Source organism: Myiozetetes cayanensis, unplaced genomic scaffold, assembly GCF_022539395.1.
Source record: "Myiozetetes cayanensis isolate MyiCay16 unplaced genomic scaffold, myiCay2020 scf9, whole genome shotgun sequence".
NCBI lineage: Eukaryota > Metazoa > Chordata > Aves > Passeriformes > Tyrannidae > Myiozetetes > Myiozetetes cayanensis.
In genome coordinates, this window is record NW_026088185.1 from 13,225,339 (window position 1) to 13,252,969 (window position 27,631).

General features: G+C 41.6%; 1 protein-coding gene across 2 annotated transcripts in view; it reads right to left on the bottom strand.

Annotated features, from left to right (window-relative positions):
• Positions 1-227: 227 nt before the first annotated feature.
• CD28 (CD28 molecule) overlaps positions 228-27,631 on the bottom strand; it is a 42,372-nt gene continuing 14,968 nt past the window's right edge. The window contains exons 1-4 of one of the 2 annotated variants that reach the window (XM_050340112.1): positions 11,373-11,437; positions 4,792-5,154; positions 4,416-4,534; positions 228-1,722 (exon numbers count right to left, since the gene is read on the bottom strand). In XM_050340112.1, the coding sequence (XP_050196069.1) occupies positions 1,582-1,722; positions 4,416-4,534; positions 4,792-5,154; positions 11,373-11,427 (678 nt within the window). In that variant the 5' untranslated portion in view covers positions 11,428-11,437 and the 3' untranslated portion in view covers positions 228-1,581. Of the gene's footprint in view, positions 1,723-4,415; positions 4,535-4,791; positions 5,155-11,372; positions 11,438-27,631 lie in introns of those variants that run through there. The other variant, XM_050340113.1, reaches the window with a different exon arrangement.

Consider the following 27,631-nt stretch of genomic DNA (forward strand, 5'->3'; position numbering starts at 1 on the left):
TGATATGACTCAGAGTGAAAGGTTTGGGGCCCAGTCAGCAAACTCAAATAAAACTTCCAGTTTGGAAGAGCCGAAGTTTTTTCCTTGGATTAAGACATCAAAGCAGATTGTTGCCATACTTCCATATCTCTACTTTTATTCTGTCCCCTCAAAGAGAGAAAGAATCTTCTCCCAATTTGGAGGAAATTAAATGTTGTACAATCCCAATTTTACTTCAATGTGGGAATATGGATTTTTTTAATTGTTTATTCAGTAGTCTCTATAAAATAAACCTCGTCTCCTCAGTATGAAAAAGGATTTTATGCCAAGACAATCCTAATTACAATTTAGGATGTCCCGTTATTGTAAACACGCTAAATTGAAAGAATTTATCAGGTTTTGCTGAAGACATTTTCCTACTCCAGCATGTAGCAGTCCTGAAGAACATCTTTAGATAGAAATGTAACCTCCAGATAACACAAAGTGCACAGAGCAGACCCTGAGCACTTACAGGTCCAATTCACAATACTGGGAATGAAGAACCCTCTCACATCCCAAAAATTGGGTACTTATGGGAAAAAAAATTCAAGTGATCTTTAGTTTCCCAAAAGTGGACCCAGATTTTTGAGAGAGCTCTGGTATAACCTAGGTGCCAGAAGATGTGCATAAATTTTCAGGAGCACTCAGCAGAACACCTTTTGGATAGAAACAAAACTTCAAAAATGAAAGTAAAAGTCTTCTCAAAATCTGACTTCTGTGTCTTATAATGCTTCATGTATGACTTCATGTTCTTTTGCTGTAGCCAAACAAACCAGAAATGGGGTTCTTCATGCCAAAGACAGATCTTTCTTCCTCTCCTGCTTGTCTTGATTTTGTGTTCAGGTTGATTGCTTTCTCACTCTGTGAAGTTGCTTGGTCGTGACTGCAGATGGCCTTATGAATGTTTATGAAGTGTCCAGCCTAAGGACTCACATGTTGAAGGTTTACTAGTTTTGCATCAGCTTGATTTGTCCTGGTGGATCATTTGTGCCATAGCCTAATAGCTTGGATACCTTCTGACTGACCTTTCTCTCTTTGTTTCAAGCATGTGTTTTGAACTTCAAGTTGTGTTCTGGTCTTGTAGAGAAGAAAATAATTTTTTTTTTTACATTTTGCCAGGTTTAACAGCAACAAGGGTTTCTGAGGATTAGCCATACAGGAAAGGAGATTAAGGGTTACATCTAAGGCAGCAATTATTGGAAAAGAACAGAAGTTCTGCTTCTCCCAACAGCTGAGCAAGACCACAAGTGTTAGGAAGAGACCAGCTCTGAGGTCTGATGCCATCATCTTACCCATTGACAACCCTCAGTTGGGGTTGGGCCTCATTTTCAGCCATCATGGACAACAATTCTTTTTTTGCTTCCCCCCATCCCCCTTTTTGTGTTTGTTTGTTGTTTGTTTCTTTCTTTTAGTATATCAAAGTTTAGCCAATATTTGCTATGGTGTAGGTGTCCATGATCAATAGCAACAAACATAATGAGAAAAGGAGAGGCTGTCCTCCATGTCCAAGAGCAGGTGGCTGCCTAGAAGCATATAAGGCTGCTGTGGGTCAGCTGGTGGGTCCTACGGCTGCCAGTACCGATAGGCGGTGTAGTCTCGTGTTGGGGCATAGGGTGGGTAGCCCTTGTTCTTCTGGTATGGTGGGTGCCGGGGAGTCATGTTCATGTAGTCGCTCTGGTGGTACATAATCTTTTTGGATTTTTGCTGTGGGAGAAGGGTGAAGAGAATTGTGAAAATCTCATTTTAACTGCTGACGGTTCTGGCCCTAGGCCCTCGTTCAGGGAAGCAGGCATATTTATAAGGCAGCTTCAGGTTTAAATATATTTACAAAAGAATTAGAATACATGTTCTCATAAAAGAATCTATGGAATTTGCCCAACCTGAATGTAAGTCTCCATCTTATCTGCTGAGGGATTTACAGTGTAGTTCTCCAGGTAAAGGAATGCTACAAACCAAGGATACAAACTGATGCCTCTAGCCATCACTTCTCATCTGTGGAATGATTCAGCAGAAATAATACAGTCTGAGCTGTGAAGGCTGTCCTCATTTATTAGAAGGAAAAATGAAATTAGCTTAACTCAAACAGAATAAGAGTAGGAAAAATCAGCCCAGACTATGTGTACCATAGTTTGCCTGCCATTTACAGCAGTAACACACAATGCATATGTTGTTCTGAAACTTCCTTCAAAGGGCAAAAGAATCAGAGCTGATGTCAATCATTTATGTCTCCCTGTCTGGGCCTCAAAAATCTCATTTCCACCATTGAATTCCTGCTTATAATGCCCTTGTGGTACAAGGGAAGCATCAGCTCTTTTAGAAATAAGAGTAGCAGAAGACAGGTGAAATAATTTGCTTAAAATCACAGAGGATGTTTGTGGCTACAGCAGCATTTCAGCCTCTGACTGCTGCAGGCTGTGCACAATGCGGTGTTTTTTAGAAAGCTTATGGCTTTATTGATCAGGGGTAGATAAAGTGCTTCCATGCTTTTTCCTTAATACTGATCATACCTTCTTTTGCAATCCCCTTGTTACTGAAATTTCCTTCCCATGTACAGAAATAGTTGCATATGCTGCAGTATACATGTGATACTGTGGAACTGGAGGAGGTTTGCATTAGAAAATCTGATGGCTGAGTTATGTTGTAGTTGCAGAGTGGGGCAGTTTCTATGAAATATGGTAAGCTTTTTATATTAAGGTTATCTATATGCAAAGAATTGAATTTAAGTGACATACTGCTTAAGCCGTGTAATGCAGCCAGTGCATGTAAAGCATTAGATAGAAAAGCTTTATCTGTGTGTGTTCATCTCCATAATACACATTACCTCACCTAAGAGGTAACTTTGCACTGGAGAAAGGCATTTTGCTAGCACAAGTGAACATTGGCCTGTTACAGGACCAGAGACTACTACTTTTGGAGAAAATGGTTTTCCTTCAGGGAAGGCAGAACTGTATGAAAACAGACAAATCTTTAGCTGCTTTCAGGAGCTCATGTATCAGGCTTAACGTGTCTGTCGATTATGACATTTAGAACCTTTTTTTTTCACAATTCATAACATCTTCTAGGCAGCTGTGTTAACATTCAGCAACACTAAATATATCTACAGTCAGAGTACATATTATCCACAGAATACGACCAGCAGTAATAACAGCAGGTAAAAACTGATGCAGCAAACAACACACATGGCAATGCAGCCTTGTCACTCTTGCCGGGGACAGACATATTAGTAGCAAAGCGTGTAGCCATTAGGTACCAAATGAATACAGAGAAAATGTTTCAGATGGTAAATGATGGATTTGAAGCTATACTATCTCATAAGGCACAGCCTCAGTAGCACAGCACTGTAACACCAGCAGCTGTTCGCTCTAATGCTCTCAGCTCTCCTTGGAATCAGCTCCTACAATAGGGCACAAAGAAGGATCACTTAACCTGCCTTTGATTGTTTTCCATTAGAAATGGCCTTAGGTTGAGAATGTGTATTTTTATGAAACTCTTAAGAGATCTCAAGCTTCACCTAGCAGTGGCAGTAGCTTTCTGCATACTTGCAACTTTTAACCCGTGAGGGATTCTGAACCCTTTATACAGGCTACCTTATAATGTTTGAAAATTATTTAACAACAAAGAGGGGAAAGTCAGAGTGCAAGGAATAGAGTTCTCTACATTCAAGTCTTTCTCACATGGAGTACTCCATTAGCTCTGGAGATCACAATCCTAAGGCTTGTCAAGGAAGATGTCCTGCTGCTGCCTCTGCACCATGCCTCACTCCCTCTTTCCTCCAGCAGACAGAACTGGATGTGACTTGGGCCAGCCAACTCTCCAGAGAGATTAGAAAGCAAAAATAGTGAGCCATAAGGCTGTCTCAGCTTTCTTAGCGTTAATGGATAGAAAGGGTACTGAGATCCAGGTGCTCCTATTCCCTTATGCTCAAGCTGCCAGAAATACTGGTTACTCAAGGGAATTTCTGGATAGGCACAAGACACCAGTGCAGATGGTCTTGGGCCAGCTGAGGGCTGTTTTATTGTGGGTGAGCTCCTGTCAGTACAGTCTCAAAGGGTTTTGCCAGAAATGCTTGTAGTTCTACATTTCCCTGACAGGGACAACTGGCAGAGGGTAGCGACAATGTCCCAGTATTTCTGGGGTGCAGGGCACTGCCAACACTGTGGCATTACTGTTTGCTTTAGGAGTCAGTGGCAGAGGCCTGACTGGCCCACCTGGAGAGCATCTGGTGTTTCAGCTCTTTGGGGGTACCTGTTGTAGCGTGGGTGTGGGGTGTGTATACATAGCTGGGGTGAAGAAACACTGCTGTCCTGAACTGAAGGGCTATCAGTGACTTAGGGGTAAACATGGCAAGTATAGCCTGAGACAAAGAGCATATAGAGCAAAGGAGAACAGTTTCTTACCCAGTAGTTAATAAAAACTGCAGTTATTAGCATGCTGTAGAAAGCAAGAACTCCAGTCACTGTTGGCATAATCCACAAAGGAATTGCAGGCAGAGGCTCTTTTATTTGGATGGGTGTCTCTTTAAGGAAAGAGCAAAGGAAACTTTAGGTCCACGAAAACAAAAACATCAATCTCTGCTTATTTACTGCTTGTTCCAATGTGTCATTTTTATTAATTATCATTTTAAGATGTCTTCTTCAGGACATCAGGAGCAGGAATGTAATTTTACTAGGCAATCCAAACATAGGTTTTTTTTAAGGAAACAAACTGCTCCAAGCCATTATGTAGGGAGTGTGTCTTGGGAGGATACTGGCCTGCAGAGATTTCCCAGCTTACCTTGCACATGAATGACGGTCCCATTGCTCTTCTCATTGTAGACATATGGGGGGGGATACATGACCTCAATTTTGCAGAAGTAGATGTCAGTTTGGCTGGCACTCATGTTCCGAAGATGGAAGATGACTTTGTCTTTATCATGAGCCCCCTGGCAGTTGAATTCTTTAGTTGAAGTACCGCTAGTTTTATTTGCTACTTTTTTAATCCATGAAATAAAGCAAACTTCAATTGCACTGTCCGTTCCTTTGTGCAGTGAAGCTCGAAATTCCTCCCCTGTTCCATTGTACGTGTAGTTGCAAATTAGAGATGCACTCTTGTTATCAACCTTGAGCAAAGGACTCTGAGCCACTAAAATCTTGTTTTCTGGAAGGGAGGAGAGAAAAGTGAGAAAAGCACCTGTTTATAAAGTACAGCATGAGACTTCAGAACCACACATCCTCCTGTGCTACTCTTCTCCATACCTCCTCTCCCCTGCTGACACTCCCTACAGGGGAGTGCGTAACCACCGATCTGCAGAAGCAGTTTCTCACAGGAGCTGTTGTTGCAGCGATCCACCTCTACACAAATAATTACATAGTCACCAGGGGAGACTGTGCGGTCAAGAGTGTTTTTCTTCAGAAAAGTCAGAACGCTAGCACCGACAGTGGCCCATGTGATTGAGATTTAACATCAGGGCTCAGAAGGCTGGTCTGCCTCTGCGTGCATGTGTGTATATATAAGGCCATCTAAGTCTATGCTTTACGTGGCAAGCAGTTTACCAGGGTAGATTATGGAGTGAAAATACTATGAACTGAATGCTTAGTTTAGCAGTCAGATAAGAGATTGTTTATACATTTGCTTTTTAATTCAAGGACTCCTGAAGAGTTTGCAGGTGAATTTGCAGAACCATTTCAAGGGCTTGGACCTTGGACGATGAACACTAAAAGAATGAACTGCTATCATTTTAATGTAAAATAAGTAATTTCTCTTGCTGGCAGCTGTAGTAGATTCTTAATTTCTCTAAGGACTCAGGAGCTGACTAATTTGACACTGCATTGGCACTTAGCACTTGAATGGCCTGCAAAAAAACATGTCACATGAAAGTATAATTCAATTTGAATTGACCAGACTGATACATAAACAGGAAATGTTTTCTGACATGTAGACCTCTGTGCTACCAGCTGCCAAAAAATGAAGCACTACAAGGACTATGCAGGAAGAAAACTTCTTCCAAGAAAAGTCATCCCGTACAAATGAGGCCCTGCTTTTCAAAAATATGACCCCTAAGAAATAGGAGAGGAGTTTTGGCTTTTAAGCTAGGAACTTTCCAGAGCTTTTGTGTGTGTGTACGAGTGTGTAAATCGTCATGCAAGCTCAGCTCGTAAGAGGTCTGGATAGTCTTTTGTAGATCTCTGAGAATTGCTGTGGCTGCAAGAATGACAGTTGTGCCTCTTGCCCTCAACACATGCTGCAAACCTGTATTCTTTCTACTTAATCTGTGTGGTGAGACTTGGAAAAGGCCAGTAATGGACATGAAGTAGGAAGGAGGCCAGATCCAGAATGCCCAGAAAATTAGTATTTCACCATGTTTAACGATGTTGAGGACCAAAAGACTTCCTTTATTGTGTTCATGCCTGCACAAGAATATGGAGTACCCCGGCCTTTTGAGCGGGATACTACTCTGGGAGGAATGTGGTCCAGGGAGTAAAGTAAACACAAAGATTTGTGAGGTGGCCAGGACTAGTGATAGAGTGTGGGCAGTAAAAACAACCCATGGCTAGCAAGCAGGTTCTCCAGTTACCAGCACAACCCATGAAACTGCTGAAGTTGTTCATTCTCTCATTGAAAGTCTCATTTACTAGCCTTGCTTCTAATGAGAGCAGGAAGATGTGAGACAGGTAGTGCTCTGCTGCCTCAGCTTTCCCAAAGAAAGATTGTAGTCCATCCTCCTCGTGTCTCTTTGTTCCACATCATTAGCATGGGGAGTGGAGGACAGCTCCTCACAGCTCTGAAATCCCATGTTTGCAGGGAACCCAAACACTGTGAAACTTTGGATGAAGGATGAGCATTTCCAGGCTTTCCAGCAGAAAGAGATATGGATCTTGGAATCGTGGAACTGAGTGGCAAAGAAAGGACAAGTCAAGTTTTTAAGCGAGGCGGTGCCTGTGGTGAATTTTCATCGAAATGAAGACATTTCAGCAAAACATTTCAGTTTCACCGAATCAGCATTTTCCGACAAAAGCTCTCACGTAGGCTTATAAGGCATTCTGTGAGGGGTGAGGTTTGGGTTCCACCTCTTTAGACAAGCTATTTGATCATATTTTTGTTGGCCAGAAAATTGACTTTTGGCCTAAGTGGCAATTTGCGAGTCTGTGGTAGAATTGCTTGACCTTTAGCACAGCATAATTCTACATATCTCACTTGGGACAGAGTTGTTTTTCTGATTTGTGCTGTAGTAGTTGCCCACCACTACAACCCTGATTGTCACAGGGACTGAATACGCCTTCAGAAGAGACCTTTTCTCAGAGTGGACAACCAAAATAGGCGTCCCAGAACAGACACCTGCAGAAGCATTACACTTCAGAAAAGTGCTCACCTGTTTTCACTGCACATACTTACAGAAAACAAATGGATATTTATTGCTCAGCCTGATTGGATTTTCAGTATGGCCAGAGGAAAGTCAAAGAACACTGAAAATCTTATCACTGAGGGACTACACTCAAATGTTATTAGATTCATCTACAGACCCCTGTGACTTACCCCCCACCTTTTGCTGTTGTCAGCTCATCTGGATTCCTGACGTTTAGGACCTCACTTCATGCTTTGAGCTCTACTATTTAACTACAGCTTTGGACTATTTATGTCTCTGCCATGATTTTGTGCTAATTGGCAACCAGTCTCTTTTGATACACCAGCCTAAGAGGAGAAGTTCCTTTGACTTATTTCCACCTCTTGTATTTATAGTCTGGTCTGTTTGCTTTGGCCTGCAGGCTGGGTGTGATAACCCAGCCCCATGCTGCTGATGCTGGGATGCAGGCTGGCTGAGCAGTGGGAAAAAGTCATTGGTGGATCATTAACGAAGAATTCTCCTACACGATTTAAGCTAAACCAGCAACCAGCCTCTACTAGCTCAAATCTAAGTTGAGAGAGATATTTTTGGTTTCATTTATAGGAACTAATTAGCACCACATGAATCGGTTGGGTTTTAATGCCAACAAGGGCAAAGCAAGCTTACCCCATCAGTGTGTTAGGCAAGCCCTGCTGTCATCATCTTCCTCTCACCTGGGATTTTTTTTGGATTGAAGACAGTCAATCATGCTGCAATGTGTATTAGTTTCATGGGGAAACCAGAGTAACGCCAAACATCCCTCACTTCACTTGTGATCTGAATAGGATTTGACTACATTCGTAGTAGGATTGGGACCATTCTGAGAAAACATGGGCTAAGACAGCTTTTGCCCTCACAGAGCCAGTTTTTCTTATAAGTGTCACTTTGGGTTTGTTACATTGGTGAAATTCTGAAACATTTAGTAGGTGTTTTCATTCCCCTAAATAGGATTATGATTACCACTTCTAGAGCTGTGTTCAGTCGTATAGCAATAAATATCTGTATCTTGGCCTTACCCAGCCAGGAAAGTGGCAGTTATGAAAAATTGTTGTTTACAGTTTCAAAAAGCCATGAAGTTTAAATATGTAAAATCATTGAAGTCAATGTGCACAGGCTGCAAGCCTTTTCAGGATCTTAGGATTTATATGCAATGGTGTGAAAGATCTGTTAATGTTTGTTAAGCTTTTTGATAACTTGTCACACTGGACATTTCTTATAATCACATGGGAGGGGGTTTTGCATAATGAAAGAAAATGCCATCCATATATAATATCTGTAAAATACTAACTATCTGATTACGGACCCCTGATGTAAACCAAACTTCAATGAAGGTTTTTTTTTCTTTCTTTTTGCCAAGAAAGTGAAATAGAGTCAACAAAGTATGGAAAGTAACTATTTTGAGGTGTTTTGATTTTTTTTTCTTCCCCAGAACTTTCCATGAATCATCATCAGCTATTGGGAAAAAATATTCTACTAAAAGTATTTAGTTCTCTCCTTTCTTTCTTTTTCATGCCAGTTGACTTCAAGGAGCTATTTTCCAGTGCAAGGAATCTGAGGTAAGTTGAGATTTCTATAAGGAAAGAAATGGTCCACTTAATTCCCACAGAGGGATAGGGGAAAACCTGAAATGAGTTTGTTTAACCCACAAACAGAATGTGAGAAACAAAGCTATTCCAGTTTTGCTGCTGAGGGTCTGTTGTACAATTACATTTACTGTTCTTTCCTGGGTACAAGGGTCTTTCTCCTTTACCTTGGTTTGAGGCCACCCAACTGTGTGTCCAATGTGCAGCCGGAGGGATCTGCCCCTTCTGGCCATTACAGACTCGCTTTCTGCTCAGCTTTCCTACCTTGCTGCTATGGGTACAGCAGGCAGCATAGTACTCCATAAAGCCCAGCTGGCACTCTTGCTTTAATCAAACCCAGTGTGAGCACAGGGGGTTTTTTGGCAGTTGGTGATTTATTTTTTTTTTTTAAACAAGAACTTGTTGGTGTCATCCTAATCTCAGCTAACCTCGTCTCACCCATCTTCTGCATTCTGGTAACCAGTGGGTTAGAGGTTGATTTTAACCCCCAGAGACCATAAGCCAGAAGGTTGTGTGGGTAGTAAGGAGATGAGGTCAGTTGTGGCACACTGCAGTGGGAATCTGCTTATATTACATATTTCATAAAATACCAGACACTTGATCTAACTGCCTCTGTGACAGAACACAGCAAGGTAATTATTTAGCCAACAAAAAGGAGGAGGACAAACTTAGTAAACATCAGTGTTTCTGCAAAAGAAAACGGACTAAACTAATATTCTAAGCCCCTTTCTATGATTCAAACTCAACCTGCAGCTGGAACAGTCTCACAACAGCAGAACACAACAAATTCTGCTGTTTTCCTCAAACCAAAATACCTTAGGCCTGTAATACACTTTGTGGCTGCTGGAAGTCCTGCAGGGTTTTGACCTGCCTTAATGTTTTCCAAGTCCTAAGGATCACTCATCTTGATGAAAATGAAGAGAAGAGGTGGAGAAAATAGATGGGACAAAAGAAGGGAGCCCTGAGAAGCGAATGACCTCATGTGCTTCCCTTTAAGAAGCTGAACAGCCTTGGTGAGGCTGTTGGAGAAACTCAAGTTCTTCATGCAGAGCAAGTGTATAAATGTCTACAGTGTCATGGCATAGCCCCTGTTTTGCTGCAGTTCAAAAGAGTTGCATAAAAGCTGTTCACATCTGTTAACCCGCTGCTGATACTTCCCTCCTGGAATTAGTGTCTTCTCTGACAACCCAGGGGCCTGCTGTGGAAATAATTATGATATTGCAAACACAGAATTATGAACATGGGAAAGGACAAGAAAGAACTATGATCTCTGAAAGAAATGTAGATCGTGGTGTCATGCAAATTATAATGCCTTCACTGAGGAAAAGAACAATGGAAAAAATAAGGCCGAAACAAGGGAAAAGTAGATTCAACTGTACCTCTCATACCAGATAAAAGAGCTTTTTAAAGATGTTCTATATGTTAAAAGTTTTTTACTGGAAAACAGATTTTTATTCCTATCTATCTGTTGCTTCCCTGTAAAATACAAAACACTGATATTTGGAGAAGACTCAATGACAACAGTTCTCAGTCAGTGGTTTGAAAAATTGTCTGTCTCAGAATTATCCTAGCAAAAGCCAGCATCCCTTGCCTTACTTTGCATTTTAATGTACTTGTTGGAGAGACATGTTAGCTCTGAACATACAAACAGTGTGTATCAGCAAGACAACACAGAGATAAATACCCTCAGCCACAACAACTGAAGAGTAAGAAAGATTAACTAGGACTCAGGATTTCAAAATCACAAATAGACTGTTTTTTTTTTTCTGAAGATCTTCAGAAAGAAACTAGATATCTAGTAAGTATCAATAAAACACTTTCCAATGCAAAATTCAGAAACTTGGCAATTCCATCCTCCCATCTTTGAGCTCAGTGAGCAACTCTGCGTTTGACCCTTTCATTTGCTAGTCCTGTGAGGATGTCAGTGGGCTCAGCTCTGAGCCCATCACACCCAGCCAGGCCATGAGGGGACCTGAAGCTTCACATAGGAGACTTAGAGGTGATGGAGAGGCTGCCCCAAGAGAGGCACTGACACCAGGTCTGCTCAGACCCGCTGCCCCCCAAGAGAAGGCAATTCCGAGAAAAACTTGTTAAGCCCAGAGGTGAAATTACCCCCCCTCTACCCAGACATGCAATTTCCAAGTGGATCGAAAGAGAAGTCAAATTAAAAGAAAGCTCTTGGGTCTTATCTCAGAGACCCAAGATACTCGTGGTGAGAGAAGAACGGGTCTCTTGGTTATATGGAGTTGATCCATGTGCAGTCCTAGCAGCATTGCTGCCTCTCCCCTTTCATCCAAACACTGAACAATTTGTGCAAAATTAATTCAAAGCTATACTAGACCTTCTACCCCTTGATGATCAAAGCGAAGAAAAATAGTGGAAATAATTGAAATGTGGAGGGGGGTTGTTACCTGTTACATCAGCAGTGGGGATGAAGCAGAGCACCACGAGGATCCCCAGGAGCATGGTGCTAATGGTGGGCCCGACGCCTCGTCCCCAGCCCCTGCAGGCACTGCCACGTCTCCCAGGGCCCCACGCCACCAGCCTGCCTTCCCTGTGGGGCCAGCACCCCAGTTGCTCACACAACTTCTCTCCTCCTCCCTCTGCAGCACATGACACACTGCCAAGTGAAACCACTGCAGTGGCAATGCTTGAACAGGAAGTTAATTTGTTTGATGATTTTAGTCTTTGGAAGTTGCCTCTGCAGAGCTCAGTAATGCTTGAAAGGTGATGGAAGTCTGCCTTTCAAAATAGGGACTATCGGCCCTGTGTTGCGAGACGTGCTTTGTGTTTGTGGCTCTGCAAGGCTGCCCCTGTCAGGGGGGAATGAACTTCCCTGGAGACACAGTGCTCTTTCTTTACCAAGAGGACATACAGGCTGTTTCCATCTGGTTGCATCACCATGGTGGACACAAACACCAGTGGCCAGAACTGACCCCTCAGGAAGTTGTGTGCTCAGGAAGCTCCATCTTTCCTCACTCCTAGGAGCAGAAATCTTCCTCTCTTGGCCTGCTGGCTTGCTTCTGCCTTCCCAGCCCCTGGGAACGCTGACGTATTTTGGCAGGAGTTTGTTCACATTCATTTTTCTGCATCTGTTTGCTGTCTGAGTGCACAGCAAATACTGCAAGAAACAGTGATCTGGTTACCTTCACATTTTGAAAAATGTTATGAATGAGTGCAACTGTAATCCAATTAACGTCTAAGTAGGGGCAGCATGCAGCAAACACACTTCTCAGTCAGTGCTTTCATAGAGGTCTTTCTATGTAAAGTTCTTCTCTTCAGCTTACTGGGTAAATGCTCACTCTTCTTTTCCTTGCAAGCTCAGTGTCACCTCTTCCCTTGCAAGAGCAGGGTTGTGAGAGCCAGTTGATGTAATTTATAACTGTGAGGAGCTCTGGTTATTAACTATTTATTTTGGTCCACCAAAATAGAAATATTTAATAGTGTCAATGCCTATCATTATCTGGGATTTATTTGAGAGAAAAGGGAAGGTGTATAACAGGAAGACTTTCAAGAAAACTGGGCTATTATAAAAAGGGATGAAGAGCTATGTACTGTTCTTTCATTTCCCTTAGTATCTGAGGCCTTTAGGCCACGTTTTGTCAGAAATTACAAAAACAATTTAAAGGCATCTTTAGCTGGTATATCCATTAGCAGTCTAGGAATTTTAACAATATTCTTTTGTTTTGTAATTTGTGTAAGTTGCCTGCAGTACTGAAAGTTTTGGAATTTCCTTATACTTAAAAAATAAAAAAAATCAGATTCTCTCTTTCTTAGCCTACTCTTGTGGCTTCTATAGAAAGTTTTAACACATTTTTTGAGTTACATGAGTGTACCTGCAGTTATCAATGAGATAGTCTCAAGCTTAACTTGAAGTGAGAATCCCTCAACAAAGTTACAAAATTTCAGTATCTTTTTGCTGAAGTGTCCTGTGTCAGATATGAAAACCCAGTGTTGTCACATCTTCTGGCTCGGGTAACTCAGCTTACACGGTCTGCATTCTGGCTGTCAGAGCCTTCCTGTGTTTGGGATATGGACTAGAAATGCACAAGGAGTACATTTCACCCTCCTCACAGAATTAGCAGATTAAATGGCAGAGACAGAGCTACTGCCATTCATTTCACTGGCATGTGTTGGCAAAGGGGCACCATTCACATGGAAACCTGATTATGGAAACAGTTGTGAAGGAAGAGATTCTGCCCTAAGCATACCACTGAAAAACACCCTGAGGAACAGTGTGCACTCCCTGGGCAAGGACCTGTTTATTCCCTTCCCTTCCTTATTACTCCTCATGTGCCTCTCCCATCGTGAGGACAGACCAAGGCACTGATTGAAAACAGGGACTGGACTGGTGGAATAAAGGAGAGGGAAAAGGAGCCACTGAGCAATTATCCACTGTGACTCTGGAGGCCCAGCTGTGATGTATCATTGCTCTTTATGAATAGACGTACCAGTATTGCCCTTTTCAGAGCCTCTTTTTTTTCAATAGTGATTTCAGGTTTGCCTTTTTTTTTTCCCCCCAAAGTATCTCTTGGGTCATCTGCACTTCTTGATTTTCTAGCATTTTAAAAGGGTACAAATCGTCATTGTGTTCCTGAGAGTATGGCTCCATTCCTGCTCCAAACTGCAACTCTTTTGCTCATTTAAACAGTTCATTTCCAATTACTTAGATACTTGACTTTGTCAGCTCACATGTAGGATCTTTTCTTTTACCAAAGTTATCATGAGGGTATGAGATGAAGATATTACAACTTTCAGCAAGCCATCCTGCACTTGGGACAAACCACATAAAAGTTTATTTAAGATAAAAAGCATGAGAAAATTCCCCTCAGTATGTCCTCCCTTTTAAATTTTCATTATTCTCCTACCTCTCTAAGTATCTCTCTTTCCATACCCTGAGCATTACCCAAGGGTATTCTGCCGGAACATTAATTCAGGCACTATTGACTTCTATTCTTATCCCATTTTGCATTAAGATTTCAGTCTATTGAGCCTGTCTGTATGCTGGCAGACAGGATCTGCTTGCTGTCACAACAATGGAAATCCCGACTAACATTATAATTTCAGTGGAGCTAGAGATGTGAGAGCGCTGCAGGAGCTAAAAATGCAATTTGGCCATGTTTGGCAAAAAGGATGTTTCCATCTCATCACAAAATGGCTGAAATTGCAGTCCAAGAAAAGTAAAGTAAAAATTTGTAAATGGGTTTTCAGGGTGCACAAGAATCTTGACTATGGGCTTGGGTTTTTTACTCATTGTAGTATGTAAATAAAACAACAATCTGGGCATTTGATCAGAGCTTTTCATGCTTACCTTTAGAAAAACAAGCTCTGACAGGAGCTATGACTGGAGTTTAAGAGAAATCTGACATGATCTAGAATGGTTTATCAAGGATTTTCTGGATATCTTTAAAAGAATCCCAAGAAATCCCAAGTAGGCTGCCAGTTTGCCTTCATGTTAAAGAATGAGGAAGTAATGACCTGCATCCTGAGCCAAGTGCTCAGCTGTTAGTCAAGAACGACATTCCAGATTTGTTACGATTAAAAAAGTGAATAGTTTAGAAGTTAATTTTAAAATAAACGAAGTCTTCCTTAAATCACTGGAAGTTGTGTAGTGCGATAATTGTTCCCAGCACAAACTCCTGTTCTCAAGCAAATAAAAGTGTACATGCATACTAGAAGAGCAATTGCATCAATATATTATCACTCACTTATTTCTGAGGACTCCGATCTAATGGGAGAACTGTAAGTCACTAAAATTCTCTGTAACTACTGTAGACAATTAACTTTTAAGTCCCTGGACTATCATGCAACTACAGACTAAGATAAAATTTAACAGTTGTCTGAGAGAATCTTCCCTTTTTTTCCCTGCCATAAAGAATCCTGACACAGGCCCTGAGTGAGAAGTCGCGGTAGGCATTTTGCTTGCTCTGCATTCTGGTGTGTTGTCAACTGCTAAAGTAAATGCTCTCTCTCCTACAACAGCAATTGTTGAAACATCTTTATTCTTCCACTGCTGCTGCAAGTAATGATTTGTTTTGAATAGTGCTATGCATACTTGGTACAGATGAAAGGCTGATGCTTTCACATCTTTCTTACAAGGAAAGTGTGCTTTAACTAGCTACTGTAGAGGTGCAGACATGACCTGACAGAAAGGGTGTAACAAATGGACATGCTATTTTTAACTAGGAGGACAACGAATGGCCTGTGTTATTTACCTCCTACTGCATTCAGCAAGTTGGCCCTAAGGAGTTACATTGCATTTGTCATCTGAAGCACTCATAAAGATACATGTTGTTATCTTCACTTTACAGATGGGGAATGGAATCACAGAAAGGTGAAGAGACATGCCCGAGGACATATCTTAGGTTAGAAGCAGAGTTAAGAACCTCTACAAGTAGCCCTGGTAAGCTCTTTACCTTCCATGGTCTGATTGGTTTTCTGATGGTCTCCACTCTATTGTGTCATTTCCCTTGCACAATGATGACTTTTTACCATGTTGTGTCTTTTCACATCCTTCTTTCTGTGAATCCAGGTGTGGTGTCCTCATGCTACAAGTACCACCATCACACTTAGAATGGAAAATCAGTATGCTCCTTCAGAGGGAATTTTAAGTTGGTTTTCTGTAATTTAAAATGTTAGAACTGATGTCTGATACATAGGAACCTTCCAGGGTCAGAATTTAATAAGACGTGTCACAGTGGAAAGAAAGCTTTCTCTATTGGAAAGACGTTACATTTTTGTTTCCAGGCCTCAAGGTAGCAGCCCATAAACGTGTCACTAATGCAGGACAAAGCGCTACCATCAAACACATATAAATTTGAGAGAGAGCTTGAGAGAAGCCTTCCTTATTTAGGGAAAGAAACATTTCCTTGACAGACTGATTATTTTCAATGCCAATAGCTGGAAGCTGTTCATTAGTGTTTGTTGGGAAAGGGGCAGAAGTTCACACATATGTATGTTCCTGGCTCTTTTCAAGTTAAAAAATCTCGTCCAAGTTTCACAGTTGTAACCGTTTCTTCTGGCCGTACCTATTCCCGCTTTGGACTGTTAGAACAAGTCTCAAAGGAGGTGGTTTAGTGGGTACAGGGAGAATGGCTCAAAGCTGCATGATTAACTTCACCTGTCACACCTGCCTGTAATCTGAGACGTAGCTGCTGCTTCATTAGAGGCCACGTGTTTAGGTAGAAACACCTGAAATAAAGCCCACAGGTGAGTGCATATCTGCTAAATGTTCTGTGATAGAAGAGTTTTCAGATTAAGGTTAAAAGAATGATTTCTGTTTACTGCACTGCCTGCTCCTCTTTTCTCTTGGGTAAAGAAGGTGGAGACTCCTGCATATTACCACTGAAGATGTGACAACGTAACACCGTTGTCCTGCATAGGAGGGAGTTCAGAATGCCTCATTTTTTCAGAGGGAGATAATTTATTTCCCTGTCCTTTGTCCTACTGAGGAAAAAATATATGAATAAGCACGGCAGGAATATTACAAGCAATTTTAAACAAGAGGAAGCATCTTCCAAAGAACTTAATGCCTAAAAATCTTAAGCAGACAAATTCGAAATTCAGCTTTGTGCAAAAAGAAGGCTTCCGGACCTGGCTGTCTACAGCTTGTCCAGACAAGTTACGTAGATCCCTAAATATCAGGAAGAAGATTTCTGTCTGTTAGGACCATGGAGTGTCACGGGAGGTCCTGCAAGGTCTGAAGGTCTGTAGAGGGCTGCTGAGAGAGAAAGGCTCTCTGGGGATATGCTGAAGGGCAGTCCCATGAGGCAGGAGTCCTGGTAGGTACACATCCAACACAATCTGCCTGGAGCTGGCTTCCCTGCCAGTGGTGCCAGCATTTCCTTTTGGAGGGAAATAATTGACCAAAATTACTGCCGCCAGAGGCAGCGCATGAGTAGTATGGATGATCAGAAGGATACTGAGCGCTGGGGTGAAACAAGAATGAAATCAAACTGGTGTTGTAGACACTTGAGTCACTTGGCAAATGTTACCTCCAGTAAGGGAATGCTGTAGCTGGGGTTTTCAGGGAATTACCTGCATTACCTTTATTAGTAGAGAACAACCTGTATAACTTGTATTTGTGGGTAAAGCCTTAGCTAGAGAAAACACTTCCATCTCCACTGGCTGCATCAGAACTAGGACAGCCCAGGCTCAGCTCAGTATATTAGGTTTTAGAGCTGCTGTGTTCAAGCTCATTTTTAAACCTTTAACTCTTTCACTTCCTCAGTGTTATATTACTTTTTGTCTCGTCCTGCATTTCATAATGATGGTAGTAGTGCTGTCAGCATGGTACATGGATGGTAAAGCACCACACACTTGCATTTCTTCCCATTTGCACAAACTTGGAAGGAAGCATTGCTCATGTTTATGGACAATTGAAACTAGAATAGAGCACTCCTTTGAGGAAGTGTCAGAGGGCTGCCCAGCGACCTTGCTCGTACAATGGAATGTATTCTTTGAGATGACTTCATTCTGAATAGTCCTCACAGGAAATAATTATTTTGGTAGACACTAGCGCTCTCTAACTTGTAGGATAAGTGTTTCCAAATTACTCCTTTTCCTGAAGACAGTGGCTTCTTTACGCCTAGGCAAACCTAGCTTATGTCCAAATTCAACAGCTTTCTGCCTGAGAAGTGCCCTATTCTTAGAATGTGGTGTTGCCAACACCAACCCACAGAGTTGTTTTCTGCCAAAATGCTATGAGAAACAGACTTTTCATTGTATTTCTGCTACTTCAAAAAAGTACTGAGTCATAGCACACTGGAAATGTTTGTGCAGGGCTGCATAGGAAAGCACCATAAATACATTAGAAAGAGTCTTAAATATTTCTACATATGAACTAAGGAGCAAAATTCCTGGTTTTTAACTGTGAAAAGTACCTAAAGCAAGAAGAAGCCCTTTTCAAATCACAGTAGGAAGCATCGGCTTACTCATTGGACATGCATGTGAATTCTGGTAAGTGCTTATTAATTTTATAATGGATTTTTTTCTTAGAAAATAAATCTTGATTTTATTCAACATGTCAGCATTCCCTTAAACTATTCCTTAAACAGGAAATTGGAAATAATCATTTTGTTGTTTACAAAGACCTTGTTGTGTTCAGAGGATAGAAATTGTTGTTGATTTAAGGAGGAGGAGGGTGAGAAAAAAAAATCATATGATGGTTTATTAGAAATCACATCCACACAAGGAGCAGAAAAGATCTCCATCCTTTATTTCAGATGTGTCCACTCTGTCTACTGGTGCGAGACACAGATAGGGAGCCCCCTGGTTGCTGAATATTTGGGTGTCTTTCCTAATGTATGTTGTGACTTGGGGCCAGGTATTAGTCCCTCAGCCGTGGCAGGGGCGTGGCAGGGCACAGGCTCACCCCTCACCACAGGAGCAGGAGTCGCACACAGCCTGTTTGTACCCACGGGCATTTGCTCTCCTCTGGCTGGAGTATCCCAGGGCTGACAGGCATGGCCCTTGCTGGAGGGCTCGTGGCAGACAGCACAACTGCACACTGGGTGTACTGCTCTTGCAAGCTAAACCTGAAACCAGAGCCCACCCCAAAACTGCCCAACAACCAAACACCGTGTGCCAGAACTGCCCAGAGAAGTTACATCTGAGCCCGTAGGCGACTATTAGGATTAGAAAGCTGGCTTTCACATGGCTGCTGCCTCATGTGCATATGTATTCCTTTCTGATGAAACCAGAATAACCTCATCTCTTCCTATACACAAAGTTTGACCCTGAACAGGTCCTGCTACATATTGCTTATTGCAGCTGTTGGATAATCTTTCAGATGATATTAAAATCCAATCAAATTTTAATATCTCACTAAGCTTTGGAGGTTATTAAAAGCAATGTAAAACCTCTGGTTTTGCTGATTTCAGGACAGTGAGAGTTTATAAAAATTGAAGTACATTTTTGTAGCCATGTCTATTAAGGTTTTATGATAAAATTAGAGTTCGTTATTAAAATTCTGAACTTTTAGTTTTATGCCTCAGAAACCTGAAGTTTTCTGGTGTCATTTTTCTGTGGCTTCAGCAGATTATTGTTGGTGATTCTTTTAACCCTAATTCTACATTTAACTTGCACATGCTTTTTTTAAAGAAATATTCTCACAAGTTTCCAAAGTGTCCATGTGGCATATAAAAAAAAAAAATCATTAATTCAGTCCTCCCTTCATAACTGGAAGTAATTTTCTAAATGTTTTTTACAAAACAAATTATTCTATATAACATTTTGCCTGTTCAGCCAAATTTCCCTTAGTTAGTATTACTCAAATTTCCATGATTAGTTGCATGTGGGTTTTGTATTGTGTATAATATCCTTGGAGGTTTTTACAGAGCAGCCCTGCAGGATAATAGACAAATTAGTAAGTAGCAGAGCTTTTGGAACTAGAAGAAAGCAATTCATGACTATTCTCATGATTGCATCTCACTCCCGGTTCCCAGGGGTCACGTTTATTTAAGCTGTTAGTTTAACAGTTTATTTGTGAGTCCTAAACATTTTGTAAACAATTTTTAATACGGATTAATATTAATCATTGTTATCTGTTCAGCAGCTGATATGCTTCCATCATTATTCTCCTATTTTAAAAGTTTTAGTTCCTCTCTCAGAAACGATAGCATGTGAATTAGGCAACCAGCTGCAAACTCTTTGGGGTAAAAAGTAATTCGGGTATTTTCAGAGACACTGGGCTTCAAACAGCTCATCAATTGAGATGTATTTGTGTAATCTGTTTGGTGAATATTTACAATTAATCCTACAAACACAGGAGTCAGGATGATGTGATGGTCAAGCCACAAATAGGAAAAAATGGACTAAATTAAATTAATCGTTTATTACCATAAACATTTCATCCAGCTTCAGGTCTGGGAAAATTGCACTGCATTAATAAAGCTAGTAGAAATAGATTCCTTTTTTTCTGAATGCCTAGAGGGGATTAACAATGTGAGGGCAGTACACCTTTATAAAGAAGGTAAATGTCTTGGATTGTGTCAGGGAAACTACTGGAAAAAGCCCAATCTCTAGTAATACTGCAGTGATGGGAAGGAAGAGGAGTGTTTAGCTCCTAATTTGACCTTTATTGCAGTAAAAGAGCAACCTTCCTTTTCAGTCTTTCCACTTCACTGTTTTGTAAAGAGGTTTAACTGACATCATCACTTTGATATTTCAGCATTTGCTCTTGGCCCTTCCTTTCATCCCTGGGGATAAGTTAGACTGGTTTTCATTTGTTCATTAACTGAGAATAATGCATTGAACGTAAGCTGATAACAGAGCACTAGAGCCAGCCTCGGTTCTGGGCAGGCAGAAGCCTAGGAAAGTGTGGAGAGCCAGAGACAGCACAGGAGCTCTTGTATTCTCGCTGCAGCCTGGCTGTAAACACTGGCAGGAAGTGTGAAGAGCACACACCGTACACAAGTCAGGCTTGAGCAGGCAGTCTGAGGTGGAGTGTATTGTTCAGCTATAACTCAGCTGAAGAGGTGAAGTATTGCTGGAAGTTTAAGACAGCAGTGTAGACTGCAATGCAGAAGGAACAACCCCCCAGGATCCAGGTTGCAGCCGTGCTAGGAGTGCCTGGTTGTTATTGTCCTGTCCACTGAAGAAGTACAGTGAGCAGGGGCTGAGCAGCTGGGAGAGGGCAGCTCACCTGGGTCCCAGGTGCTGGGGTGCTGGAGTTCCAGAACACCTGACTCAGCTCTTGGAAACACCGTGAGCCTCTGCTAACCTGCACAATGGGGAGACCTCTTCTGTTGCTGAGTAGCATTTGAGTTTGCTGCATCTTGCTGAGAATAATATAATTCTTATGGATTTAGGGAGTTATAGGCTCTCACACCAAAATCCATAGCTCTATCATGCACCCTCCTTGGCCACTACCTGCCTGCACTGCAGTGTATTTCTTTGTCCAGGCTTCCACCTACAGTGTACATGCTGGAACAATAGCCCATTTTGGCCTGACAGCAAAGTCACCCATGTATATTACCTTGCCTAAAATCATTCCAGTTTGTCTGAATATGAATGTATTAATGTAGAAAACACTGCATGACATTTGCTGCTTTTTAAAAAAGGTCAGCTTTTGGACACAATTCGACCAGACTGAAATCCTGGCCCCAGAAAAATCAGTGGGATTTTTGCCATGGATCTAATTGGGCCAAGATTTCGTACTCGCTTATTATCTGACCTATTGAATTCTGTTATACTGGTAAGCCTGGGCTGGGGACCATGTCAGAAGACTGTCTTCCCATACTTTGACATTTTGTTTTCTGCTATATTACATCCTGGCCAGAAATATTCTAAGGATTTTATGCTTTTTTGTTGTTTGTTTTTTTTTTCTCCTTGTAATAACTAGCTAGTCCTGAGGGAACATGAAAACAAGACGAGATGTACGTGTTTTTCAGTCAAAGATGCAAATTTTAACTTTGTGTCTTTAAGATACTCAGGTTTTGTGTGAGAGATAGAAGCTGTAGGCTGTGGTATTCTTATGTGGTTACATCACATTTTAGGAAGTGTGCTGGAAGGATGTAGATTAGCTTGTTGATTTGTTATTCAGTTTTGGTTGTTCCGTCAGCATTTCATTGTTCCAGTAAGACAGATGTGGGCTGAATTTTGAAGACTCTCGGACATATCATCTCACGTATTGTTGACAGAGAAACCCTCTGAAAGGCTGGAGATCAGTTTCTAATCCAACCAGTTCAGAACTTGAAAACTCTGCTAAGTTTGGCTCTTGAAACCATAAGGTCTAAAGCCTTCTAAATGTGCCCTCTCACCACAGAGCACATGTACAAGTCTTCTCTGGTTTGTCATCTAAATTTTCAAAGCCATCTTTGCTGTTAGGTAGCAGATGTGTTTAAATGGAATACAATTTCAGGAAGATACAGTTGTGCTACCTTGTGAGTTGGCATTGCTGATTTATACTTGGGTAAATACACTTTAATGGGTGTAGCTAAAATCCATGGAGACAGTTGTATCCCCCCCTGCAAGACCAAATGTGTTTGAGGGTGACATAGTCAGCTGTCTCTATAGCATTTGTGAAAACCCTGGTGACATGAGGCTGTTTTCTGTGATGGGAACTAGAAGCACGAGAGACTTTAGCAGCTGTAAATACTGCCAGTTTTTGAAAATTTCCACAAAGCAGTCTCTGCACCTTGCGTCAGATACCGTGCACAGATAAGAATGTTTGAGAGTCATCTGCATGTTAGTGCTGTCTGATATCTCTACCTGCTGAAGAAACAGGAGGCCTAGAGCTCTTCTTGCTGTACAGTTAAAGTGCTGGCCTTGTGACCAGAATAATAAAAACACAGTCAAAGTCTTATTTTCAGAGGAGCTAAGCGCTTCCATTTTCCATGGCCTTCTGTTGGAAACTGAAAGAGAAGGAAGACAACAAAATAAACAGTATAGACCTCAAGAACACATCTTTTAAAATGTTCAGAGATTTGGTTGGGAGGATCGTGTTCTGGGCAGATGTAAGGGAGAGGCTGCTAAGAAAGAGCAGACAATGTTAAGAAAGTAGAGGATTGCTGAAGATGAGTATACAAGCATGGCACTGACATATAGGATTGAAACACAAAAGCAAGAGCAAAATGAAGCAACATGAACAACTTGCATAAAGACTGGTAAGAAACACTTCTGCAGGTAAACTCAGAGTAAAAGAAATCCCAGAGAAATGGCAGAACAGAAAGGGTAAATGTTACTCAGAAAGCCACGTGCTGTTTTTTGACCCAGGGGCTTCAGGAACCAGCTGCAGGCAGGTAACCAGCACAACAGACACCACGGCAAAGCAGTATGATCTGCACCTAGGATGAGGGGAGAAGGGGCTGGAAAGGGCATCAAGAAGCCAACTATATTCAAATTAACTGATATTGAGGAATTATAGCCCAGGACTACTTGGAGAATTACCTGATACAATTTCAGAACCATTTATGGTTCTCTCAAGAAAGGTGGGGTATCAAAGAAGAGGGCAAACATAATACTTCTTTTTCTCTCTTCTTAAAGAAGAGTCAGAGCATTACAGAGCTCAGCTTATTTCAGTTCCTAAAAAAATATGGAAAAATTAGTCAAGCCATTATTCATAAGTACTGAGAGGAAAAAATCATGGCTCTCTGAAGAACAAGCTGTGTCAAACCATCTAATTTCATCATTTGATGAGGTAATTCTTACCACACTGTCAGGAAGAAGCAGTAAATGCCATATATCTTGATTTTCATGGACTTTTGGCAGAGCTTAGAGAAATATGGTGAGATGAAAAGTGAGTCTCAAACTGGCTGGCAACAAGGCTGAGTAGTTACAGACAATGTACTGTCAAAATAGAAGGATAAAGTGAACTCCTTGATTTTGAGTTCCACAGGAGTCTGGTCTGGCCCAGCACTGATCATTACTTTCATTAATAACTTGGATGATGAATAGAGTCTGCTTTTCAAACCTCCACACAGCCCTGGAGTGAGAAGGACTGCTGGCATGTTGGGGGATAGGATTTGAATGGTATAAACTGAACAAACTGTAGAACTGGCCATATACAAAATCAGTAAAGTACAAGCTTCACCAGTTGTGCAGGAACAGTCTGCAGCACAAGTGCACAGTGAGGAACAGCAGGTGAGACAACAGCTTTGCAGTGGAAAAGAAAAGGTTTGTGAGGATCTGCATCAGTAGTGCCTTCAGCTAGAGCAGCGAGTGGTGTTTGGGGCACTGTGTAGCCAGAAAGCTGTCCTCAGCTGGAAGGAGATGAGAGCAGCGCAGTAAGATCAGTCAGAAGTCCGGAAAGGATTGAAGGGGGTGTGTTGACTCAGAGAAGAGGAGACTGGGGATAGAATACCAGTTGTTGAATACACGAAAGGTTGCTGCAAAGGGAAGGAAATCACATGTCCTTCAGGTCTGTCATAGGCAAGGCAAGTACTGATGGGATTGCACTGCAGCAAGTCAGACTGCAGCATTAGGAAGAACCCTCTAAAGGCAAGAGTACCCCAGCAGAGCAGCAGACTGACCACAGATTTCCATCTCTAGTGCTGGAGGCTTTTAATGGTGGTTATCTGGAGTGGTTTGTACAAGTCCTGTTGTACAAGTCCTGTTTCGAATCATAATCCCCTCATACCCCTTTCTCTTTAGCCATTGGAAAGTGTATAACAATTCACAGTGAGCAGATACAGCACTTGTAAAGCCTTGTGAATCTTTTCTGAGGTCTGTTCACCTTACTGCAAGATTGTAAATGTAGAGAGGGTATTTGCACACAGCATCCTGTCACCCATGGCACAAATGACCTGGTTTTCTTTGAAAGACTTCATGTGAAAGGAGGATCCTTGACTGACAGGTAAAATTAACATATTACATATCACATATCACAGGTAGTTTTGAGCATCACCAATTGTTTGCTACCTTGTCGAACCCATTAAATTTATAGTGAGGACTGTTCTGTAATTTTTTATTCAAGAACAATCTACCCAGGGAATGAAACCCTGCTAAAATATGTGGTCAGATTGATGGTGGCCTTTCAATGAAATTATTCACACTTTTACCAGCAAATCATGCATTAATGTTCTCATGAATTACTGTGGTATTTGGAAAATTATTACATATTATTATAAATCAAATGACGAGTGGCAGACATCAAAAGGGCAAGCTCCTTAACCAAACATTGCTTGTTCACAAACACTCATGGCTCATGCGTCTGGAAGTTTCTTTTATGGGAAAAAGCTTTATTTGAAGATTTCCTGTACTCCTGGGCTTCAGTTCCATAAAATCCAACAAAACAGCTGTTGTTGTGATATTTTTGTATTATTCCTGCTTGCAGGCTCAGCTGAGACTGGGATGTGTACATAATAACACAAGACTGGGAGCACACAGATGCAAGGCATCTGACACTACCACATTCAGCCGAGTCACCCAGGAGAAAAGGTTGGCCAATGGCCTCACAGTCACTGTGGGATCACAGGATGTCCCTTATGTACAGAAATTTTTTCCCAGAAAGGGGGCACTACTTGAAGCAATATATGTCTTATTATGTGTAGTGCTTATTTGGAACAAAAAATGCCCATCCCAACCCAAGAGGCAGTCTTAAACTCTCACATAACCTGTGATAGGAAGCTTTAGGAATAGAAGCGAGAAGAGCCTTAGCAAAGCCAGACAACTCAGCTATTTATGATTTAGTGTCCTAGCAGGGTTCACTCTGCTTTTTTCTGCCCCCAGTGGTTTCCTAGATGAATTCCTAAATTTTACCCAGACTACAGATATAGTATCTTCAGTTTACAGCTCTGTGGTCCCTGCTTCTCTTGCAGCTGGTACTATGTTTCAGAAGAACCTGTGATTTTCTAAGACCATGGCCCTGGAAACCTTCTGAGAGGTTTTCTGGGAAGTTGCCCATGATTGTGTGGTCACATGACACACAAGGCACTGCAGTTGTCATCTGCAATATAATGTGCATCCTCTTCTTGGTGCATAGAGAACACCTCTCTCTCTCTCTCTGGTCTCCTCCACTTAGCTTTGTTTTCTAGTTCCCTTCTACCTTTCTGCACCGTACCAGACTGTGCACTGTAGGACAGTTTTTTCCAGCCACTGCCCTGTCTCTCCCTCCCTTTATGGATGTTTATTTTATTTGCCTCATACCCTTTCCTCTAGACTTTGCAGAGGCCTTAGAAAAGGGATGCATCTCTACCAGATTCTGTGGTTTCTTTTGCAAAGGACAGCCTGTCCCCAAGTCCAGCCAGATCCTTGCAGATGTTTATTCAAACTGCCAAACTCTTTGGGGTTTGCCCACTTAATATCTAGCGAGTGTGCCGGAGTTGTTTGCAGAATGCCATGGTAACAGAGGAAAACACTGCTGTGTCATTTCAGGGTAAGGAACAGTCTGAGGAGCTGGGCCTGAAAGTCTCAGTGGTCCTCACCCTCTCTTCTTCCATTTCTCACAGCCCTTCGGGCAAGGATGTTTCTGTGTCAAGAACTGGCCAGTCCAGAGGAACACGCTCTGTGCCAGTCACCTAGACATAATTGCAATACAAGATAATCATAGGTAGCAGATATATTTTGGTGATTCTGCAGCTTCTGGAAGCTATATGGAAACAATATTGCCCTATGGCAATGCCAAGGAAGATTTTTCTCAGTGACTAATGTGATGAAAATGATTCCTAAATCTGCAAGGCATAAGTATATTTCACTGGCTTTTATCTACAAAGTTAATTAATCAAATGTCTTTTAAAAGAGTGGGATTGTGCTACTAAAGTGAAAAATTAAAATCCCACAGGAAATGATCCCTGTTCTTCCTGTCCTTTTGTTACTGCACCAAACAACAGCAATAACTTTACCAGAGGAATGAATGCTTGTTGGAGTGCAGCAGAGATCTTCAAGGTACTATTTTCTACCAGGTTTGGTTTAGATACAGTGTGACCTTTTCTCACTATTCTATGCTACCTCTGAGCTGAGTATACTGCTGTGTCACACTGCAATATCACCAGTCTCATGGTGCAAGGACACCTTTTAACACCTTAGTGGTTTGAGTCACAGCACCACTACAACAAAGAACATATCCTTTAATGCTGTGAACATGTACCATTCTTCATATGTCCTTAGTGTATTGCTTACTGTCAGTTCAGGTTTGTTTCACTGTAGTGCATTATGAAGCCACTGAATTTCATCTGTAAGACAGAGACAAATACACACTGCTTAGAAAACCTGCTCTGTACTGTATTTCTCATAATTAAAAGCAGATAACTTATGACATAGAGCTTGTTTCAGGTTTGCAATGAGTTTTGTACAAGGATTCAACCCCATGTTTGTTTTATCTGGACAGATGAATTCTCTGTACCACTATTAGTTTCCTGTAACATCTCATTAGTAAATCCAGTAATTCTCTTTGCCATTAGACTGCAAGGGATCCTAGCTTAGAGGTTCACCCTCTCTCAGGACTGTAATGAGCATCAAGCTTGAAGGTATGAAGGATTTTGAGCAGCACAAAGGCACTGTTTTCTAACCTGCATCCCCCAGAATAATCACTACTAGAGTACAGCCCTCAAACCACGCAGTGTAGGATGGGGCTTTGGAACCTGACAGAACCTCAGAAGTCAGTCTTCAGTTTCAGGAGTCAAGTTTTTATTTTATTTGCTGCTACCTGGATGTATCTGAGTGTGCATTTTCTCTTTAATATAAAATATCCTCAACTGCCTGTCTGCCTAGCACAGATTACTTCTGATTTGAAAATGAATCTAACCCATCCCACAGCAAATCCCTAGACACTGTGTTCTTGTGCAACTGGAAAACCCCAACGAAGCAATATAAACTGTGTAATAAGAACAAGTAATGACCATGGCTTAATGAAGGGTGGCAATCCTGCTCTGGGGAGATATGTAATGGATGTGGTTGTTCTGGTAGCTTGATCTTGTGCTAATTCTCTTCCCTTCATGTTTGTTCATCCCTATCTTGTTGTATAGATAAAGCCAGGAATTGCTTCAGTGTGGGGGAGAAGGCCAGCATCCAGATGATATGCTTGGACTGGACTGCTGTGCCAGCCTGGCCTCAGCTCTCCTTTCCTTTAGGAATGAGACAAAAAGCAGGTCTTTACCCCTGTGTGAAGAAATTAGCTTTTCTCTTGCATACCTCTGAGCTGGAGCACTGCTTTTGAAGTATTGGTGTCCTGTTTAATTTGGTATTTCAATTGCTAAGTGCAATAGGCTTCTCACTGAGGGAGCTGAACAAC